Source organism: Ornithorhynchus anatinus, chromosome 14 (genome assembly GCF_004115215.2).
Source record: "Ornithorhynchus anatinus isolate Pmale09 chromosome 14, mOrnAna1.pri.v4, whole genome shotgun sequence".
Classification (NCBI taxonomy): Eukaryota; Metazoa; Chordata; class Mammalia; order Monotremata; family Ornithorhynchidae; genus Ornithorhynchus; species Ornithorhynchus anatinus.
In genome coordinates this window covers 17,257,181-17,276,786 of record NC_041741.1, presented here as the reverse complement: position 1 = coordinate 17,276,786, position 19,606 = coordinate 17,257,181, and the positions used below count along the sequence as shown (strand labels likewise).

General features: G+C 49.9%; 1 protein-coding gene and 1 long non-coding RNA gene across 2 annotated transcripts in view; one reads left to right on the top strand and one right to left on the bottom strand.

Moving 5' to 3' along the window:
• CPSF6 (cleavage and polyadenylation specific factor 6) overlaps window positions 1-8,785 on the bottom strand; it is a 35,962-nt gene extending 27,177 nt beyond the window's left edge. Inside the window, 2 exon segments of the mRNA XM_029078719.2 lie at window positions 1,646-1,855; window positions 8,686-8,785. Of these exon segments, the coding sequence (XP_028934552.1) occupies window positions 1,646-1,855; window positions 8,686-8,745 (270 nt within the window). The 5' untranslated portion in view covers window positions 8,746-8,785.
• Window positions 8,786-9,895: 1,110 nt separating this feature from the next.
• Window positions 9,896-19,606, top strand: part of LOC103170027 — an 83,345-nt gene continuing 73,634 nt past the window's right edge. The window contains exons 1-2 of the long non-coding RNA XR_003764258.2: window positions 9,896-10,151; window positions 12,889-12,992. This is a non-coding gene — a long non-coding RNA (uncharacterized LOC103170027). The remainder of the gene's footprint in view (window positions 10,152-12,888; window positions 12,993-19,606) is intronic.

The window sequence follows — 19,606 nt, the reverse complement described above, 5'->3', positions numbered from 1 at the left end:
CGTGAGCCTCATGTGGGACCTGATTATCTTGTATCTACCCCAACACTTGGCAAAGTGCTTAACAAATGCTACAGTTATTCTGACTAAACTAAGAGTTTATGGAGCCATTACCCTGTGCACTGCACTGTACTAAATGCTTGGTTAAGCACCACAGAGTTAGCAGACATCTCTGTCCTCAAGGAATTTATATTCTACGAGAGAATTACAATCACAGATAGGAAGTAAAGAGTAAATACAGGTTTCTAAGTGCAATAAGGGAGGGAGTTGAATACCCATGTGTTTAGGTAATTTATACTTATATTCATGTCTGTGTCCCCGTCTAGACCGCAAGCTCGTTGTGGGCAGGGAACGTGTCTACCAATTCTGTTGGACTGTAGTCTCCCAAGCGCTGGGTATAGAGTAAGCACTCAAATACTAATGATGATGAGTTGCTGAAGTGGCATTGCAGGGGAGAATAGGTGTGGAGAGAACAATCAGGGAAGGCCTCCTAGAAATGCGATTTCAGAGGGGGAAAGCAGGGATCTACCGGAGGTGAGGGGAAGGAGAAGCGGAGCATTCCAGGCAGAGGGAGGTGAGACATGGATGGCACGAAATGAAAGCAAGGCATCGAACAGGTTGCCAGCAGTGAATACTGTGGGAGCTGGGGCAGCAGGAAAAGCGGGAGAAAAATGCGGGGTAAGGGGGAGAGGTGAGTGCCTTGAAGCCAATGGTTCCATGTTTCTCCTTAACACGGCAAAGAAGGGATAAGCCTTAGAGGTTACTGACGATGGGGTCACGGGGCAGAACATCTTTTAGAAAAATAAATATTCCAGGCAGCAGAACTAAGAACAGACTGGAGAGGGGAAGGACTGACTGGAGGCAGGGAGGTCTACAGGGAGGCTGATGGAGAAAAGCGACTTGGGGTGAGGCAGGCACTTGGACCGGCGAGGTAGCCGTTTGGGTGGAAAGGAAAGGGTGGAGTCTGGAGATCTTGTAAAGGAAGAACCAACGGGATCTGTTGACAGCCTTACTATGGGGGCTGAAAGAGATCAGGAGGAGGGCTGGTGCTGTCACCTGTGATGGGAAAGTTTAAGTGGAGAGGATTTGGGAGGGAAGATGAGGAGTTTGGTTCTGGATGCCGAGTTTACTGGTAGGTCGGCCATGTCGTGGTGATGTCCTAGAGACAGGAGATGTGAGATTGCAGAGAGGTAGAGTTGAGACAATACCTCATTCCTAAGTAGCAGCAGTTGGTGTATCACACTGTAATGTTGATGACAATAATAATAGTACCTGTTAAGTGCTTACTATGTATCCAGCACCGTATTAAGCGCGACAGAAGATTCAGGATGATCAGGTCAGGCACGGTCTCTGACCCACAAGGGGCTCAAGATCTAAGTAGAAGGGTGACCAAGTACTGAATTCCCATTTTAGAGATGAGGAAACTGAAGCAGAGAGGAATTACGTGACCCGCAAGGTCCCACAGCAGGAATGTGCGAGAGCCGGGACGAGAACCCAGGCCCTCCGCCTTCCAGGACCAGGCTGCTCCTCTAAACATACCTGATGAGTCCCTTCTTTAAAACGGCTGCAAAACAGATTTAAAAGAGGTTTTTCTCTCCTCCAAAATGTCACAGTGGTTAAGGACACGGGTATTAACTCGCTCACTTACCCATGTAAGATTTCCAATGTACAGTGCGATTCTCTTGCCGGTATAGGTGTAAACGACGTTCGGTACGGCTCCTTTCCCTACATCGTCGCCAACGGACGGTGGGAGGGCATCCATATAGTCTCGGTCCTCGGGGGCATCTCCATTATTTGCAGAAGGAGAGATGACGTCATCATACAAATCTATCTGATCGTGGCCACCATATTCCGCTTCCTGATTACAGAAATAACACTTTAGATTACAAAATACTCAAAATAGATGTGTTTGAAATACAGGATCACACACTTTCTTTCTCCTCTTTGAATATTCTCCTGAAAGATAAAAAGGACCAAACTATTCAGGAGCTGGTGCGACGCCCAAAGCCTTAGTTTTCATTCATTCAATCGTATTTACTGAACGTTTACTGTGTGCAAAGCACTGCATTAAGCGCTTGGGAGAGTACAATGTAACAACAAACAGACATTTTCTAGAAGTCAAGCCATCAACAAAATAAAATCACACATTATTCCTTGGTAACTCGATGCTTATTTTCTCAATTTGCAGAGCGTAACAGCAAAGAAAAAAAGTCAACCAAAAAAACCTGAAGTCCTAGAGTTTTGTCATACGGGTGCTGGTAAAAAAAGAAATCTATTTTATTTAAGCTACCGTAGAACACATCCAAGCCAATGCTCCCCCAAGTCAAACACAAAATTGAAGCAAGTAACACCTGTATTTCAGGGCAGCAGGGGGTTCTACCCACACCACAGTGGGCTTCAGAATGTGGAACAAAACTAAGGTCCCAAATTGGAATCTTTTTCAGATCTGAACAAATTGATATTAGCTAGCAGTCTGGTTCTTAGATTGTTCTTTATAAAAAGAACAAAAAATTACCAAGTTGCCATACTTAGCCGCTCTTAATACCCATTTCGCTGAATGTTCGGAGGCCAGCTCTGCATGGCTGAAAAAAAAAATGAAGACCACACTGTCCCTCTGGACAAGGTCTATTTTGGCAAGCTCCGATCCTTTGCCAAATTTGAACAAATTGTGTAACAGAGCCAGGACTGACTTCTGCAGAAAAGAACTCAAAGCCAACAGTCTTAGTTGCAAAGATGTCCCATCAGGATCTTTCTGATGTGGTACTGAATTCTCGACCATCAACAGAGAAAATGGAAGTTTTGACTAAACAGAAAGTAAACTCAAGTTAGACAAATCAAATCGCTCTCTATTAGCCCTAGGCCAATCTCATAACCCTAAACTTAACAATAACCACTACAGTTTAAGTACTGTTTTCAGATACAGTCATTAAGACACTTGTACAGCTTAAGTTATGTGAGTCATCTGGCATGGTTTTCTTTACCTAGCTTAGAAGTAAATACTTGATTCACTGTTGGCTTTGAAAATTCACCCAAGACTCAACCACCAATTTTTACCCCTACAATTCCAATAGAGGCAAATCAAAACACATTAATACAGTGGGATCATTATAAGGGCAAGGCATCTGTGAATCCCGTTTGGAAAGAAATTCCTTAGGGGTTAGAGTGCTTCATTTATAAAAGAATGAGAACATTCTTCAAGTGAAATATTTAATTTCTCAGGAATGTCTCTCGTTAGCGCAGGTATGCAAACTGGAACAAGTCGGAGAACACATGAGGTTCGGTGAAGGTGTCTACATTCCTGATTCTTTGTGGGGGTTCTGGGGAGCTTTTGCTGTCTGGGTGCCACTAAGAAGAGCTCAGAGGTGGGGAAAAGGACCGGTGCAATCAGAGAACCCCAGGTCCTAAAGTTCCCTAGGTACTTCTAATACCAGGCAAGGCAAAAAGGATGGTGTTAAAAGAGCCTCTTTCTTAACAGCCTGGTGTACTAGATAGAACACAGGCCTGGGAGTCGGAAGGTTCTAATCCCAGCTCTGCCACTTGGCTGCTGTGTGACTCTGGGCAAGTCATTTCACTTCTCTGGGCCGCAGTTACCTCAACTCCAAAATGAGAATGGAGACTGTGAGCCCCATGTGGGACAGGGACTGAGTCCAACCTGATTCGCTTGTATCCAACCCAGAGCTTAGTACAGTGCCTGGAGCGTAGTAAGCACTCAACAAATACCGTAATTATTATTAATGACATACTCAGGAAAGGACTGAGGATATCTTTCGAGAGCATGAAAAAATGGCATCTCAGAGAAAACGAGGGACCGGTTATCACCGGAGAAAAACTAGTGACAGTGATCCCAGGTGCTAGAAGCTACTTTGGCGACTCACATTTGCTATGCTAATCAGCAGCAAAATACCAACTCTTGTGGTTGTGGTCTTTTTCCTCTCGGTCATACAGATCTGGGGGAAAATGCCTTTAGGCTTCGCAGTAAAGCTGAATCCGAGATGTCACATTTTATTTTTGACTGTTGCGGAGGCTAGAGAAAAGGATTTAAATGCTATCATTTGTGAATGGATTTACATTAAAAAACTCATTTCCCACCATTACCTGAAATTAGTAACAGAAAAATTATGATCAAAAGGTGTGTTGAGAAAAAAGCCCCACTAAGTTCTTTCATTCATTCGATTGGACTGAGCGCTTACTCTGTGCGGAGCACTTTCCTAAGCACTTGGGAGAGCAAGATTCAACAGAGTTGGATGACATTTCCTGCCCACAACCTTTTATAAAAACACACGGCAGACTGAAAGGCGATTCCTCACTCATTTGAAGTTTCCCAACTTTGACTGCTAGGTTCATGCCACAGCTGAGCATTACAACAAGCTGGTTGTTCTGCAGGGCATATGTTTTATAGGGAAAATTGCCTTCTAAATGATTTAGGACACTGGGTTTTCATCAGGTCTAATAAAAAAGGGAGACAGTTCCATGGTTCAAAAATCTTAAATGATAAAATCCACACCAATGGTCAAAACGATTTGATAATTAGAATAATAAAAAGACACTGGGCTCAAACTGTTCCGCCCTCTCAACACACAGAGTGGAATCTGGAGGAAGTAAGAGCCTCACTGTGGCTTCTTCCACAGGTGTAGACTCTCCCAATTTGAATAAATGCAAAGAGCTCAAATTTAAGACATTACACTGCACACATAAAAGACCACCCTCCTCCCATTCCCAACATTTTCCTCACCATTCTCCAATTCCACAAAGGGCATTACATTTTCCTTAGGAATGAAATATATTTGTGAAATGTTTGACCTGAGCTGATTTCTATTTTTCTTGACTAAACTGAAAGGAGATCACTACAAAAGAGTTGACTGATTTTCTTGAACATTCAATACGATGTATGGAGCACCTATTACAAACAGAATATAGAAGAACAAAATAGAAAAGGTGCTCACTCTCTCCATAGGCAGTTACCATTGCAAATGAAATAGCTCTGCAAATATCAAAGGTAAAAATGAAAATAAGGCAGGTGGAAGGTAAGACAACGGCAAATCTAACGGTCTCAGTACAGGGTGATGATGTGCTCATACAATGTCCAATCAGAAAATACTTATACTGCTAGAGGGAACATTTAATCTTATACACTGTAGTAAAATAACCACATCTGCTAACGCCGGAAACTGCAAATCAGACAAAACACTAGTTTACCGGCAAAATAAGCTATATCAAATTCTGGGTTAAATAGGGAACAATAAATAGTAGCACTGGTTCCTTAATAGGAATTCTCAAGGCCAACAGAGTGCACCTATTAGATTATTAATGAGGAAAAGGGGAAGAAAGAAAGCAAAATTTAGTGATGCAGATGGAGCAGTCAAATTCTCAAATACTGGATCTGCAAAGGCAAAGAGAACTAACCAATTCTTCTGAAGAGGCTAGTCAAGTTACCCAGATATATCGGGTAATGGAGTAGCAAGCTCTCTAAAAGTGGGTAAAAAGAACGGGTTAGATTACTGGCCCTGGTATTTGCTTTGGGAAGTTGCAAAGATCTGTCCCTTTTCCTCCCCCCATTTGGTTGGTTAGTAGACTTTACCTTTTTTTTCCTAAATGGGGCTTGTTAGGCACTTAACTATCTGCCAGGCTCTGTACTAAGCACTGGAGTAGGTACAGGCTACTCAGGCTGGACACAGTCCATGTCCCACATGGGGCTCACAGCATTAATCCCTATTTCACAGATGACGTAATTGAGGCCCAGAGAAGAAGTTAAATGATTTGCCCAAGGTCACACAGTCAACAAGTGGCAGAGCCAGAATTAGAACTCAGGTCCTCCTGACACCCAGGCCCATGGTCCATCTACTAGGCCAGGCAGTTGGGAGATTAGATTTCCTTGCTGAGGAAAAAAAAATCCAACTCAAAACTCCAAAGATAATCCTATAATTTGTGAGGCACTTGTAGCTCCACAAAAATCTTCCTTCCTCCCCCCCCCCCCCCCCCCCCCCCGCTCAGTTTTTGGGACAAAGAAAAACTAATTGTACTAACAATAGCTAATGCAAATAAGCAGGGGGGAAATCCCCTCAATTTGGCAATACAATGGGGGGAAATCCCCTCAATTTGGCAATACAATGGCTAGATGGGGGGGAGGGAGGGAGGGAGATGGGGAAAGCTGGAAAAAGGCTCCTTTGGTGAATGTTGCCCCAAATTTGTGGCCCATGTGGAGAAGAACGTTCAAGTGCCCTCCTGCAAGAAAAACTGAATAAAACTGATCTAGCCCTTGGATCTCCAGGTCAGTCCTCAAAACCTTTGGATACCAAGTAATGGCCCGATTATAGCATAGCCCCCTCTTGGGTAGAATGTTACAAGATTGCTGAATTTAAAGATTAGTCACCAAATGGGAAACAGCGTCCTAGATAAAAAGGCTGTCTCTAAATTTAAGGTCTAGAAACTTAACCATCGCTTCGAGTGTGATTAAAGGATGATTTTTATGTTCTTATGAAAAGGTACGCAAAGCTTAACTCGGATAACCTTAAAGTCGGAAGACAAAATCACAGACAAATCAGACAACGGTCTAGAAATATTTGCAGAATTGCAAGCTTTGCTGAGCAACCAATTAAGTAGGGAAAAAATGGTTTATTAACCTTTTGTTCCCACATAATGCTGTACGGTAGAAGATCAAAAATACGCTCCCTCCTTAACCTTTTGTTCCCAGATAATTCTGTACAGTAGATCAAAAATATGTTCCCCGCCCACCCCCACTCCCCAAGACCAAGGAATATCTGGATTCAGGGCCAAAAACTTAAACAAATTGCACTCTTTTAAACAGTGTTTGCTCTGCCTAATGCAGGTTTGAAAATGTTATCTGTTTTAATAAATGTAAATATATGCATACGGTACCATAACTGGGAATCCCAGCGCAAGTTGATGAAACTTGCCCAGGGCGCAAAAAAATATAGTTTTCCCACTGCGCTGGATTTTGGTTTGCAAATTTTAGCTACGCGACTTTTCGATCTTTGATCATATGCTGAAATAAGGGATGTGTAAAGTCAATCATCGACGGTATTTACCGAGCACCTACTTTGTGCGGAGCGCTGTATTACAGACAATGGGAAATTAGAGAGAGACATCTTGAAGGCAGAAATAAATGGCAAAAATTAATTCCTGTAAATTTGCAACTCACATATATGTGTGTGTGTGTGCATATATACATATAGATATTAAATATCGAGACAAAGACACTGAACCGAAAACCACTCCACGTAATAATTTGGGGATGAAGGACGTAAGGGGAGTATTATCCATCGCTTTTTCAGGTCAATCAGGATACTATCAGGGAAGACATTTCCACAGTCAATAGTTTGCACATCAGGGAGCGAGTGCTCCCTAAGGAAGTACGGCGGACACGTCTGCCAACGATAAAGGATCTTACTGTGAAGGATTAGAAGTCTAACGATATTTAATCTGAATATGGGCCAAGGTAGGCCGAGCTCAGCGGCCGGCTTCCAAGGCGGCGCTGAGTCCCTGGTGTGGGCGCAGAGACAGTCCAGAGAAACAATGCATTTTCCAACCAGCACCACCTTCCTTCGCCGTTCAAAATGCCCGTCACGACGCTTTCTTCTGCCAGGGAGAAGAGGACTGGCCCCTCCTCTTCCACTTGCCCGTGCGCGGCCCGGGGGAGGGTTTTCTTTTTTGCCTTCTTCCCTCCCCCCACACTCAGGTTTTCGATCCTCCAGACCGTAAGCTGGCGGCGGGCAGGGGACGTGCCCTCCTGAGCGCTTAGGCCAGGGCTCTGCACGCAGTAAGCGCTCAGAAAATACCTGAGTGCTCCGCAGACAGGGCTACCGAGTCTCTCCCAGGCGCTTAGTACAGTGCCCTGCACAGCACGTGCTCAATACATACAAGCCATGGTCCCTGAAGCGCTCAGTAAAGTGCCGACCGATGGTCTCCCGAGCGCTCGGCAGAAGGCTGTGCACGGTAGGCGCTCAACCGATACCAGCGACCGATCCTCTCCGGAGGGTTTAGTAAAGCGGGGTCCCCCGCACCGTCACAGGCCGGGGCCCTGTCCGACCCGATCCGGGGAGCCCGCCCTGTCCTGTCCTGTCCTGTCCTGTCCTGTCCTCCCGCCGCCGCCGCCGCCAACAAAGGGGAGCGCCGCCCGGGCCTGGGAGCCTGAAGGCCTGGGGGTCGGAGGGCCTGAGGGAAACAGAGCCTGAGGGCCTGGGGGGCAGAGAGCCTGAGGAACACGGAGCCTGAAGGCCCAGGAGCCTGAGGGCTTGGGAGACAGAGAGTGAGGGCCTGAGGCCCGAGGGAGCCGGAGGGCGGGCCGGGGAGCGGGAGGAGGAGGAGGAGGAGGCGCGGGGCTCCAGGGCGGGCGGGCCCACAGGCCGAGGCCGCATGGAGGGAGGAGAGGCCGCCGCGCGGGGCCTCCCGGACGGAAGGACGGACGGAGGAGAGGCCGCATGCACCGAAGGACGGACGGACGGGCGGGCGGAGCGGGAGGCCGGCCTCCTGCCAAGGCCCCGCTCCGGCAGGGCGGGCGGGAAGGCGAGCGGGCGGGAAGGCGGGCGGGCGAGCGGGCCCGGCGCGGCCCCGAGGCCCCCGCAGGCGGCGGAGAACCCGCGCGGCGGGACACCTCGGCGCCCGACCCTCCGCCCGCGGGGGCCCCGCGGGGCCGGGGGAGGCGGCGCCGGGCGCGGGGGCCGCACGCACCTGGTTAAACTCCTCGCCCACATCGGCGTAGATGTCGATGTGATCCACCCCGTCCGCCATTTTCCCTCGGCCGCCGCCGCCGCCGCCGCCTCAGCAGATCCGTCCGCCAGCGCAGCAGCAGCCGCAGCCGCAGCAGCAGCAAGGCCGGATCTAGCGCCGGGCGGCCGCCCGGGAGGGAGGGAGGAGGGGGCGGGGCCGCTGGACGTCACTTCCGGCTCCCGCGCCCCAATGGCGGGAGGCCGCCTCGGGCAAGGAGGCCCACTGGGGCCCGCTCCCTACAGCCTTCTCCCTCTCTTCCCCTCACCTCCCTCTCCCCCACTCCTTGCCCTGCCTTTCCTCTCACCGACTCTAACCCCCTGCTTTCTCCCTTTCTCACCCGCCCCGTCCCCCTGCTTCTCCCCCCCCCCCTCAGCCCCTACTTTCCCCCTTTCTCACCCACCCCGTCCCCTGCCTTTCTCCCTTTCTCACTCTCTCCATCCCCTGCTTTCCCCTTTCACACCCACCCCGTCCCCTGCTTTTCCCCCTTTCTCACCCACCCCGTCCCCTGCCTTTCCCCCTTTCTCACCCACCCCGTCCCCTGCTTCTCCCCCTTTCTCACCCACCCCGTCCCCTGCTTCTCCCCCTTTCTCACCCACCCCGTCCCCTGCTTCTCCCCCTTTCTCACCCACCCCGTCCCCTGCTTCTCCCCCTTTCTCACCCACCCCGTCCCCTGCTTTTCCCCCTTTCTCACCCACCCCGTCCCCTGCTTTTCCCCCTTTATCACCCTCTCCGTCGCCTGCTTTCCCCTCCCTTCACCCACTCCCTGCTTTCCCCTTCTCTCACCCACCCCAAGCCCTGCTCTCCCCTCCTCTCACCCACCTCATCCCCAGCTCTCCCCTTCTCTCACCCACCCCATTCACTACTTTCCCTCATTCATTCAGTCACATTTACTGAAGCACTTACTGCGTGCAAAGCACTCTCTCACCCACTCCGTCCCTGCCTTCCCTCTCACTACCCACAAGGAACTGCCCGTATCCGACCCCCCAGGGTGGCTCGTCTCCACCACCCCCTGCTCCCCTACCACAAAAACCCACCCTATCCTTCCTGCCCTGGGTCGTTCCTTCTGCCCCCACCCCTACGACTCCAGGCCGGCCCTCGGTGACCCCAGACGCACCCTCGGTGCCGCCCCCCCCCCCCCCCCGACTCCTTCACTGACCGACCGGTGCGGCCAACTATTTGGTCGATAAGATAGAAACCATCGAGTGTGGAGCGGTCATTCTTCCGGTTTTCGGCCGGTCTGCTTCTCGTCCGGCTCCGGTACGGCGACGGGTGCCTTCGTATCCACAGTTTTTTGATTTTCGGCATACGGCCTCCCTCTGCCTCGGCTCCCGCGGCCGAGTTCGGAAGGGGCGGCCACGTTCCTGAAATTCCCAGTGGCTCCGGAGCCGTGGAGCGAGCCAAGGAGCCTCCAGGAGAAACGCTTTAGGGTTCGTGTGACCGTGTGATGTTATTAAGTGGCGTGACGTGTGCCTGTTGCCTCCTGGCCAGCAAAAGGGCACCTGTTTTTTCACAAGTGCCACCTGTGACCCCACTAATGAGCTGGGAACTTCCCAAAGCCCCTCCGTTTCCTCCTCCCCATCGACTACCATCTCCTTGTACCCTACTTGGGTGAGCCCCATGGAGGACGGGCTGTGCCTGACCTGACTACCCGAAAGGGAAAATATCGCTCTTGCCATTGTAACAGCATTTTGTAGACGTCCAAGGCCACACAAAATCAGCCGATCGTATTTATTGAGGCCTTTCCGTGTGCAGAGCCCTGTACGAGGCGCTTGGGAGAGTGCACTGTACCAGAACGTAGACACGTTCCCTGCCCACGATGGAGCTTACAGTTCAGAGGGGGAAAAATGAAGAGTTCACCCAAGATTAACATTTCCCTTGACTTCCCCACTTCCACCCAGGACCTTGTGAACGCAGAATTTGGGTCACAGGATTTGGCTGCAGGAGCTAAAGCTGAAAAAAGCTGGACGCTTCCGATAGAAATAGCGGGCCTGAAGAGAAACAATGTGATGACCTAAAAGATAGAGCCTGGGCCTGGCAGTCAGAGGACCTGGGTTCTCCTCCCGCCTCTGCCACTTGCCTGCTTTTGACTTTGGGCGAGGCATGTTATTTCTTTGGGCCTCAGTTCCCTCATCTGTAAAATGAGGATTAAAGCCGTGAGTCCCACGTGGGACGCGGGCTGTGTCCAACCCGATTGGCTCGTATCTACCTCGGTCCGGGGCCTGGCACGTAGTAAGCGCTTAACAAATACCGTAAAAGAAAGGATGTCAGGGCCGTATCACTATCATACTAGAGACAACCTCTCATTCTCAGATGTCTCCCTCCCTTCTGCTTTCAAACGTGTTCGAGTCTTCCCTGTGCTAAAGAGGCTTCTCTGCTCTGCCCCCCCTCCCATTTCCTCCCAAACTCCTGGATAGGGGTGTCTATACCCACCGCCTCCACTTCCTCTCCACCAAATCTCCTCCTGGCCCACTACAATCAGGTTTAGGCCGCCTTTGCTCCACTGGGGTCACGTTTCCCAAAGCCACCAGTGATCTGATCATCAACTCCGGTAGTCTGTCCTAATCCTCGTTGACCTCTTGACCGCTTTCGATACTCTTGGCCTCTCCCTTCCTGAAACCTGATGATCTTTTGGTTTTGCTGAACACCCCATTTGCACCCCCCAGCCCTGTGGGCTGCTCTGGCCATTTCCAACCCCTCCCCGACAACCACCGCCACTGCTCCTAAGGCGGCCGGGCCTGTTTCATTCATTCATTCAATTGCGTTTACTGAGCGCCGGGGAGGCTTTCCGCCTGCTGTCCGGTAGAGCTGTGCACGGGTCCCCTCCCTGCTCTTCCTGCTGTCCCTGCTCCCCGGCTCGTGCCCCTCCGTCCCCGGGGCCGACGGAGCCCACCAGCCACTGCTGTCCGTGGCTCCAGCCGCACGGCCGGCCCCGTTGCCATGGGGACGGCAGCGGCCCGGAGAAGAGCCCAGAGACACACGCCGGATAGCTGATGGCGGACAGCCTCCTAGGGGCCTGTGGTGGTGGGGGGGGTCGAGCGGGGTCCCCGCCTCTTGTCTCTTCCCGCTCCAGTCCGTACTTCGCTCTGCTTCCTGGATCATTTTTCTACAAAAACATTCGGTTCATGTTTCCCCACTTCTCAAGAACCTCCGGTGTTTGCCCCATCCACCTCCGCATCAAACAGAAACTCCTGACCTTCGGTTTTAAAGCCCTCCGTCGCCTTCCTCCCTCCTACCTCACCTTGTTGTTCTCCTCCTACAGCCCAACCCGCACACTTCGCTCCTCTAATGCCAACCTACTCACTCTACTTCCATCTCGGCTATCTCGCCGCTAACTTCTCGCCTATATCCTGCCTCTGGCCCAGAGCTTCCGCAATGACTCTCCCCACCCTCGAAGCCTCATTGAAGACACAGCTCCTCCAAGAGGCCTTCCCTGACTAACTCCTCTTTTTCTCTTTTCCCACCTGACTTGCTCCCTTTATTCATCCCCCCCCCCCCCCCAGCCTCACAATGCTTATGTCCAAATCCATGATTTATTTATATTAAAGTCGGTCTCCCCCTCTACACTAAGTTCGTTGTGGGCAGGGAATGTGTCTGTTGTCATAGTGTACTCTCCCGAGCGCTTAGGACACTGCCCTGCACACAGTGAGTGCTCAATAAATACAATTGATTGATTAATTGATGGGCTAAGTTCCTTGCGGGGCAGGTAAGGTTCCTTGTGTTCGTCATTCCTTCATTCCACCGTATTTATTGAGAGCTTACTGTGGGCAAAGCACTGTACTGAGCACTCGGGAGAGTACACTATAACAACAGACACATCCCCTGCCCACGACGAGCTCACAGTCTAGAGAAGGAGGCCCACGTTACTATAAATAAGTAAATAAATAGATAACTGTCAGACATGTACAAATATATACATATGTGCTGTGGGGAAGGGGGGAGGATGAATGAAGGAGCAAGTCAGAGCAGCACATAAGGAAGAGGAGAGAAGGGCTCAGTCAGGGAAGGCTTCCTGGAGGAAGCCTTCGATAAGGCTCTCGGCCCTGGCAGCTGAGGGAGAGCTTTCCATGACCCAAAAGCCCCCCTACTAGCCCTGCAGCAACAGACCGTGTCCCGCTCCATGGACAGTCCATTCTGCCGTAACACGCGTTTTAATTTCTGGTATAGGATAAAACACGCTGGTGGAACTGAGCGGTCTTCCCACAGTGCACCCCTGCCCGGCTACAACGTGAGACGCTGTCCAGAGAAACGGATGTTGGGCTTCAGCCAAGGTGTGAGTTACCTACCACGTGTGATTGTGGTAACTTGAGAGTTTTGGGGGTTATTTTCCGGGAACACAACTCTTGCACTAAAGCAGAATGGACTGCATTCTAGAAACTGGCAAAGACATTGGCGTTGGAGGGTCAGGTGGAGGTCAGGTGGAGGTCAGTCTGGGCCCCCTGTGCTTCTGAGGGGTATCACTAACAGGCTGAAATACCTGGGTGCCTGTCAATCGATCACTTGTATTTATTGAGCCCATATTATAATAATAATTGTGATATTTGTTAAGTGCTTACTATGTGCAGGCACTGGGGTGGATACAAGCAAATCAGTTGGGACACGGTCCACGACCCATGTGGGGCTCACATTCTCAATCCCCATTTTACAGATGAGGTAACCGAGGCCCAGAGAAGTGAAGTGACTTGGCCAAGGTCACACAGCAGACAAGCGGCAGAGCCGGGATTAGACCCAGGTCCTTCTGACTCCCAGGCCCGTGTTCTATCCACGACTCCAAGCTGCTTCCCATGTGCGGAGCATGTGCGCTTGGGAGAGTCCAGTGCAAGAGAATTGGCCTTCCTTGGCCATGGGTATACCCAGTCCCGACTGTTCAGTAACGAGTTACATCGTCTAGACTTTAAGCTCGTTGCGGGGAGGGAATGTGTCTGTTACATCGTTGTGCGGTACTCTCCCGAGCGCCGAGGACAGTGCCCTGCACACAGTAAGCGCTCACTAAGTACGATGGACTGGTGGATCTTGGCCAGGCGTTGGGTCCGTCGTAGGATCTGGCCCCGGCGAAGGTCAGGTATCACTGAGCCAGGCCAGTTCCGGGCCTTGGGCTTGGAGCTTCTCCAGCTGCTTGGGAGTCTGTCTTGGCGTTCAGGGTGGTCATGGGATCCGGGCTCCAAACCAGTATTCAGCGACCTTTCAGATCCGGGAGTTCCCACGTCTGCTAGAGGCCCTCGGTGCCCCTGTTCCCTTTTGGAAATAAGCCTTTGGAAATCGGGACAAAAATCAAGGGGCATATGAGGGCGAAGAGAAGAGCAGGAGGAGCAGTAGTATTTATTAAATGCTTACTAGGTGCAGAGCCTCCTCTCTGGGTCCTACCCCAGTGACCCCTGAAGCAGCATAGTCTAGTGGAAAGAGCCCGGGCCTGGGGGTCAGAAGGATCTGGGTTCTAATGATCTGGGTTCTAATTCCGGCTCCGCCACTTGTCTGCTGTGTGACCTTGACAAGTCATTCACTTCTCTGGGCCTCCGTTCCCTCATCTGGAAGACGGGGATTACGACAGGGAGCCCTACGCGGGACAGGGACTGTGTTCATCCCGATTTGCTTGTATCCACCTCAGTGCTTAGTACAGTGCCTGACACATAGGGTTTACCAAACACTAGAATGCTGCTGCTGATGATTCTAAGCCTTATAATAATGATAATAATAATGGTATTAAATGCTCACTATGTGCCGGGCACTGTCTAAACCCTGGGGAGGATACAAGCAAATCGGGTTGGACACAGGCCCTGTCCCAAATGGGGCTCCCAATCTCAATCCCCATTTTTCAGATGAGGCAACTGAGGCACAGTGTCTTGCCCAAGGTCACACAGCAGACAGGTGGTGGAGATGGGATCAGAAGCCAGGTCCTTCTGACTCCCATGCCGCTTCCCTATTTGAATTTACCTTCTTGGATTCCTTTCGGCTGTACCTCGGAGTTTTACAGTGCTCCAAACAGTCACCCTCAGATTGGGTCCCCTTCCAAGTTCTGGCCCGACCTCACATCTCCTATATTTCTTTTTGAATGCCTAGATTGGTAAAGGGCTCTATCGACTTATCCTTCGGGGCATTTTAGCAAGATAGCCCCTGCTTCACAAAACATGTGCATCTAATATCATCATTTCCAGTCTTCCCTTTTGATGTTTTGCCATTCTACATGTATTTCTTTGAACTTGTTTCCTAATAATAATGTTGGTATTTGTTAAGCGCTTACTATGTGCCGAGCACTGTTCTAAGCGCTGGGGTAGATACAGGGGAATCAGGTCGTCCCACGTGGGGCTCACAGTCGTAATCCCCATTTTGCAGATGAGGTAACTGAGGCACCGAGAAGTTAAGTGACTTGCCCAGAGTCACACATAGGTTCTGTGAAATCATTTCTGTTTCCGACCGCTTCTCTCATTTGCCCGTATCAATACTAAATTCTAATCTCCAAAGTCTGGCCATATTATCTAACCGAATGCCACTCTTTCTGTCCCTTTAAACAAATCATTCATGAAAGCGTTTTGACCTACTCTTGCCAAAAGCCGCTTGATAAGCATTTCCCAGCTGACAGTGTGCTATTAATTACTTACTCCAGTTTAGTTACTTTCTCCACAGTTGGGGATCGTTCGCGTCCTAACGCAAGTAAGGAAGCACGGGCCCTAAATAATTATTCCAGTCCTCAGAGATAGGGTTGAAGAATCAAGTTAAGTCTCCTAGCAGGCAATAAAATTCTTCCATTACTTAGCTCTCTCGCTAATACTCACAGTGAACATTTTAGACCTACGGGTTCTCAAATAACACGACTCCGGAAATCAGGAGATCTGAAATTTAGTCCCCTCTCTATCACAGTCCCTGTCCCTCTTGGGGTTTATGGTGTAAGTAGGAGAGAGTAAGGTTTGATCCTCATCCAACAGAGGAGGAAACTGAGGCGCAGATAAATTAAGCGACTTGCCCAAGGTCACACAGCAGACAACTGGCAGAGCCAGGATTAGAATCCATAACCGTGGCTCAGTGGAAAGAGCCCGGGCTTGGGAGTCAGAGGTCATGGGTTCAAATCCCGGCTCTGCACTTGTCAGCTGTGTGACTGTGGGCAAGTCACTTAACTTCTCTGTGCCTCAATTGCCTCATCTGTAAAATGGGGATGAAGACTGTGAGTCTTGTGGGACAATCTGATTACCCTGTATCTACCCCAGCACTTAGAACAGTGCTCTGCACATAGTAAGCGCTTAACAAATACCAACATTATTATTATCCTCTGACTCCCAGGCCCATGCTCTTTCCACCAGGCCATGTTGCTTCTTGCCGATTCATTGATTTTTTTTTGGGCGAGCGCCGTACTAAACATTTGGGTTGTACAATGCAGTTAACTTGGTAGACACGCTCCCCGTCCACGAGAGGCTTACAATCTAGAAGAGAGTTTTACTGCACACTGGACTCTTCAACCCAGAGCCAGCAAAATTTTTTAATGACATTTGTTAAGAGCTTATTATGTGCCAGGCACTGGACTAAGCACTGTGGTAAATACGAGCTCATTAGGTCGGACGCAGTTCCCGCCCCACAGGGGGCTCACGATCTTAATCCCCATTTTACAGTGAGGGAACTGAGGCCCAGAGAAGTGAAGCAACTTGCTCGAGGTCACGCAGCAGATAAGTGGCGGAGTCGGGATTAGAACCCAGGTCCTTCTGACTCCCCAGGCTGTGCATTAGCCGCTGGCCACTCAGTCGGCCAAGGCAGAGGAAGAGATCGGCGGCTTCCCTACCGTGGCTTCCTTCCTGCAGTCCCGACAGCATTCTGTCAGCTGCAGGTGCCCCGACTGGGGCGGGAGGTTGGGGGGCTCCTAGTGCCCTCAGACCCACGTGGCTTATGGATGCCTGCACCCAGAGAGAGGACGATTAGGCAGTCAATCGATCAATCGTATTTATTGAGCGCTTCCTGTGGGCAGAGCACTGTACTAAGCGCTTGGGAGACGTAGAACTGACATAAGCAGCGTGGCTCGGTGGAAAGAGCATGGGCTTGGGAGTCAGAGGTCATGGGTTCCAATCCCGCTCCGCCACTTGTCAGCTGTGTGACTGTGGGCAAGCCACTTAACTTCTCTGTGCCTCAGTTACCTCATCTGTAAAATGGGGATGAAGACTGTGAGCCTCACAAGGGACAATTTAATTACCCTGTATCTACCCCAGCATTTAGAATAGTGCTCTGCACATAGTAAGCACTTAACAAATACCAACATTATTATTATTAATAGACATATTCGTCTTACACATTCAAGAAGCAGTATGGGGTGTGGGATGGAGTTTTCATCAGGGACAGATTCTCACTGATCAGCTGAAGGAAGACTCTTCAAGTCCCTTAGGAGGTGAAATACACAAACTCATGAATAGGGCATGGATTTTTAGGGTTTTACCTTGCATAACTCAGTCACTCCCCAAACATTTCTTCAACAATTAAAATAAGAAAATCTCTTTATTTTCAAACTATTTATTTGAGGTTAGGGATAAACCTGGAGGGGGGGAAAGCCTTGACATTGCCTATCAACCTCCGCTCCAAACAAAAACTCCTCACTCTAGGCTTCAAGGCTCTCCATCACCTCGCCCCTTCCTACCTCTCCTCCCTTCTCTCTTTCTACCGCCCACCCCGCACGCTCCGCTCCTCCGCCGCCCGCCTCCTCACCGTCCCTCGGTCTCGCCCATCCCGCCGTCGACCCCCGGGCCAAGTCCTCCCGCGGTCCCGGAACGCCCTCCCTCCTCACCTCCGCCGAACTGATTCTCTTCCCCTCTTCAAAACCCTACTTAAAACTCACCTCCTCCAAGAGGCCTTCCCAGACTGAGCTCCTCTTCTCCCTCTACTCCCTCTGCCATTCACCTCTCCGCAGCTAAACCCTCTTTTCCCCCCTTTGCCTCTGCTCCTCCCCCTCTCCCTTCCCATCACCTCAGCACTGTTCTCGTCCGCTCACCTGAATATATTTTCATTACCCTATTTATTTTGTTAATGAAATGTACATCGCCTTGATTCTATTTAGTCGCCATCGGTTTTGACGAGATGTTCTTCCCCTCGACTCTATTTATCGCCATCGTTCTCGTCCGTCCGTCTCCCCCGATTAGACCGTGAGCCCGTCAAACGGCAGGGACCGTCTCTATCTGTTGCCGACTTGTTCATTCCAAGCGCTTAGTACAGCGCTCTGCACATAGTAAGCGCTCAATAAATACTATTGAATGAATTGACATAACAGTTTGGGGATTTTAAGTTTTTCTCTAACACTTGTATTGCCAAAGAGGTCCTAAGGGAATTTACAAATCCCGACTGATTCTGCCAGATCATCTACAGTTGATTTAGCACGTTGGCATCAGTAGCTTTAATCTATCAGTGGTATTCGTTGAGCGCTTACCTTGCGCAGAGCACCGTACTGTGGGTTTGGGAGAGTACACTACGATAGAGTTGGTCGACGTGTCCCTGTAGAGTCTAGATTAATTTGGGGATTGGGAGATGAGGGAGATTAGGTCATTTTAAAGTGCGTTCTTCATGTTTGATTTCTCTAAGCCATCTCCATTCTCTCCGTTTATTAAGAGGGAGAATCCCCCCTGGTAACTGGGAATCCGTGGTCAGTTTCCGCCTCTGTCTTGGGCGAATGTCACCATTCTTGGGGCGAATTTCACCAGTGCGCTTCAATCGGTGACGTTCGGATATTTGATATTCACCCCCAATCCCACGGCACTTAAGTACATATCTTTAAATCATATATTATAAATTATTTATTCCTATTAATGTCTGTCTCCCCCTCTTGACTCTAAACTCTTTATGGACAGGGAGCGTGTCTGCTGATTTGGTTGGATTGTTCTCTGCCAAGCGCTTAGTTCGGTGTTCTGTACGTGGCTCAGCGGAAAGAGCCCGGGCTTGGGAGTCAGAATTCATGGGTTCGAATCCCGGCTCTGCCACTTGTCGGCTGTGTGACTGTGGGCGAGTCACTTAACTTCTCTGTGCCTCGGTTCCCTCATCTGTAAAATGGGGATCGACTGTGAGTCTCACATGGGACAATCTGATTACCCTATATCTACCCCAGCGCTTAGAACAGTGCTCTGCACATAGTAAGCGCTTAACAAATACCAACATTATTATTATTATTCTGCACTTAGTAAGCTCTCGGTAAATACCACTGATTGATTGATTGATTATGTACATATCTGTAATTTATTTCTTCATATTCATGTCCGTCTCCCCCTCTAGACGATAAGCTCATTGTGCACAGGGATTGTGTCTGTTTATTGCGATATTGTATACTCCCAAACGCTTAGTGCTCTGCCCATAGTAAGCAAATCAAATACCGCCGATCGATTGATTGATGGATCCATATTCCGGCATAACTCCCGCTCCTCAAACCAAGATTCGGATATTGTGACTCTGGGGATGGAAACTGGAGTTCCAATACCCTAAGTAAAGCCAAGTTCCCATAATATAGTATCTCGACTGCCGTCAGAATGCCGAGTGTTCTTTTCACTGTTTACATCATTCGCAAATGACAGACGGCGGTAATATCGCTGAAGAAACGCTTGCTGTGCCGATGTGGTGAGTTGTAAAAATCAAAATGACGTCAGCGTCAAGAATATTTAAACCTGATTTTGAGCCCCCCAGACTCAGGAAATAAAACGTGACCATTTCCCTTGCGATACACATTTACACAGCCATGCCTCGAGAAGCAGCGTGGCTTAGCGGAAAGAGATGGGGCTTGCGAGTCAGAGGTCGTGGGTTCTGATCCCGGCTCCGCCGCTTATCAGCTGCTGTGTGACTTGGGGCAAGTCACTGCACTTCTCTGGGCCTCAGTGACCTCGTCTGGAAAATGGGGAATAAGGCAGTGAGCCCCACGTGGGACAACCTGATGACCTTG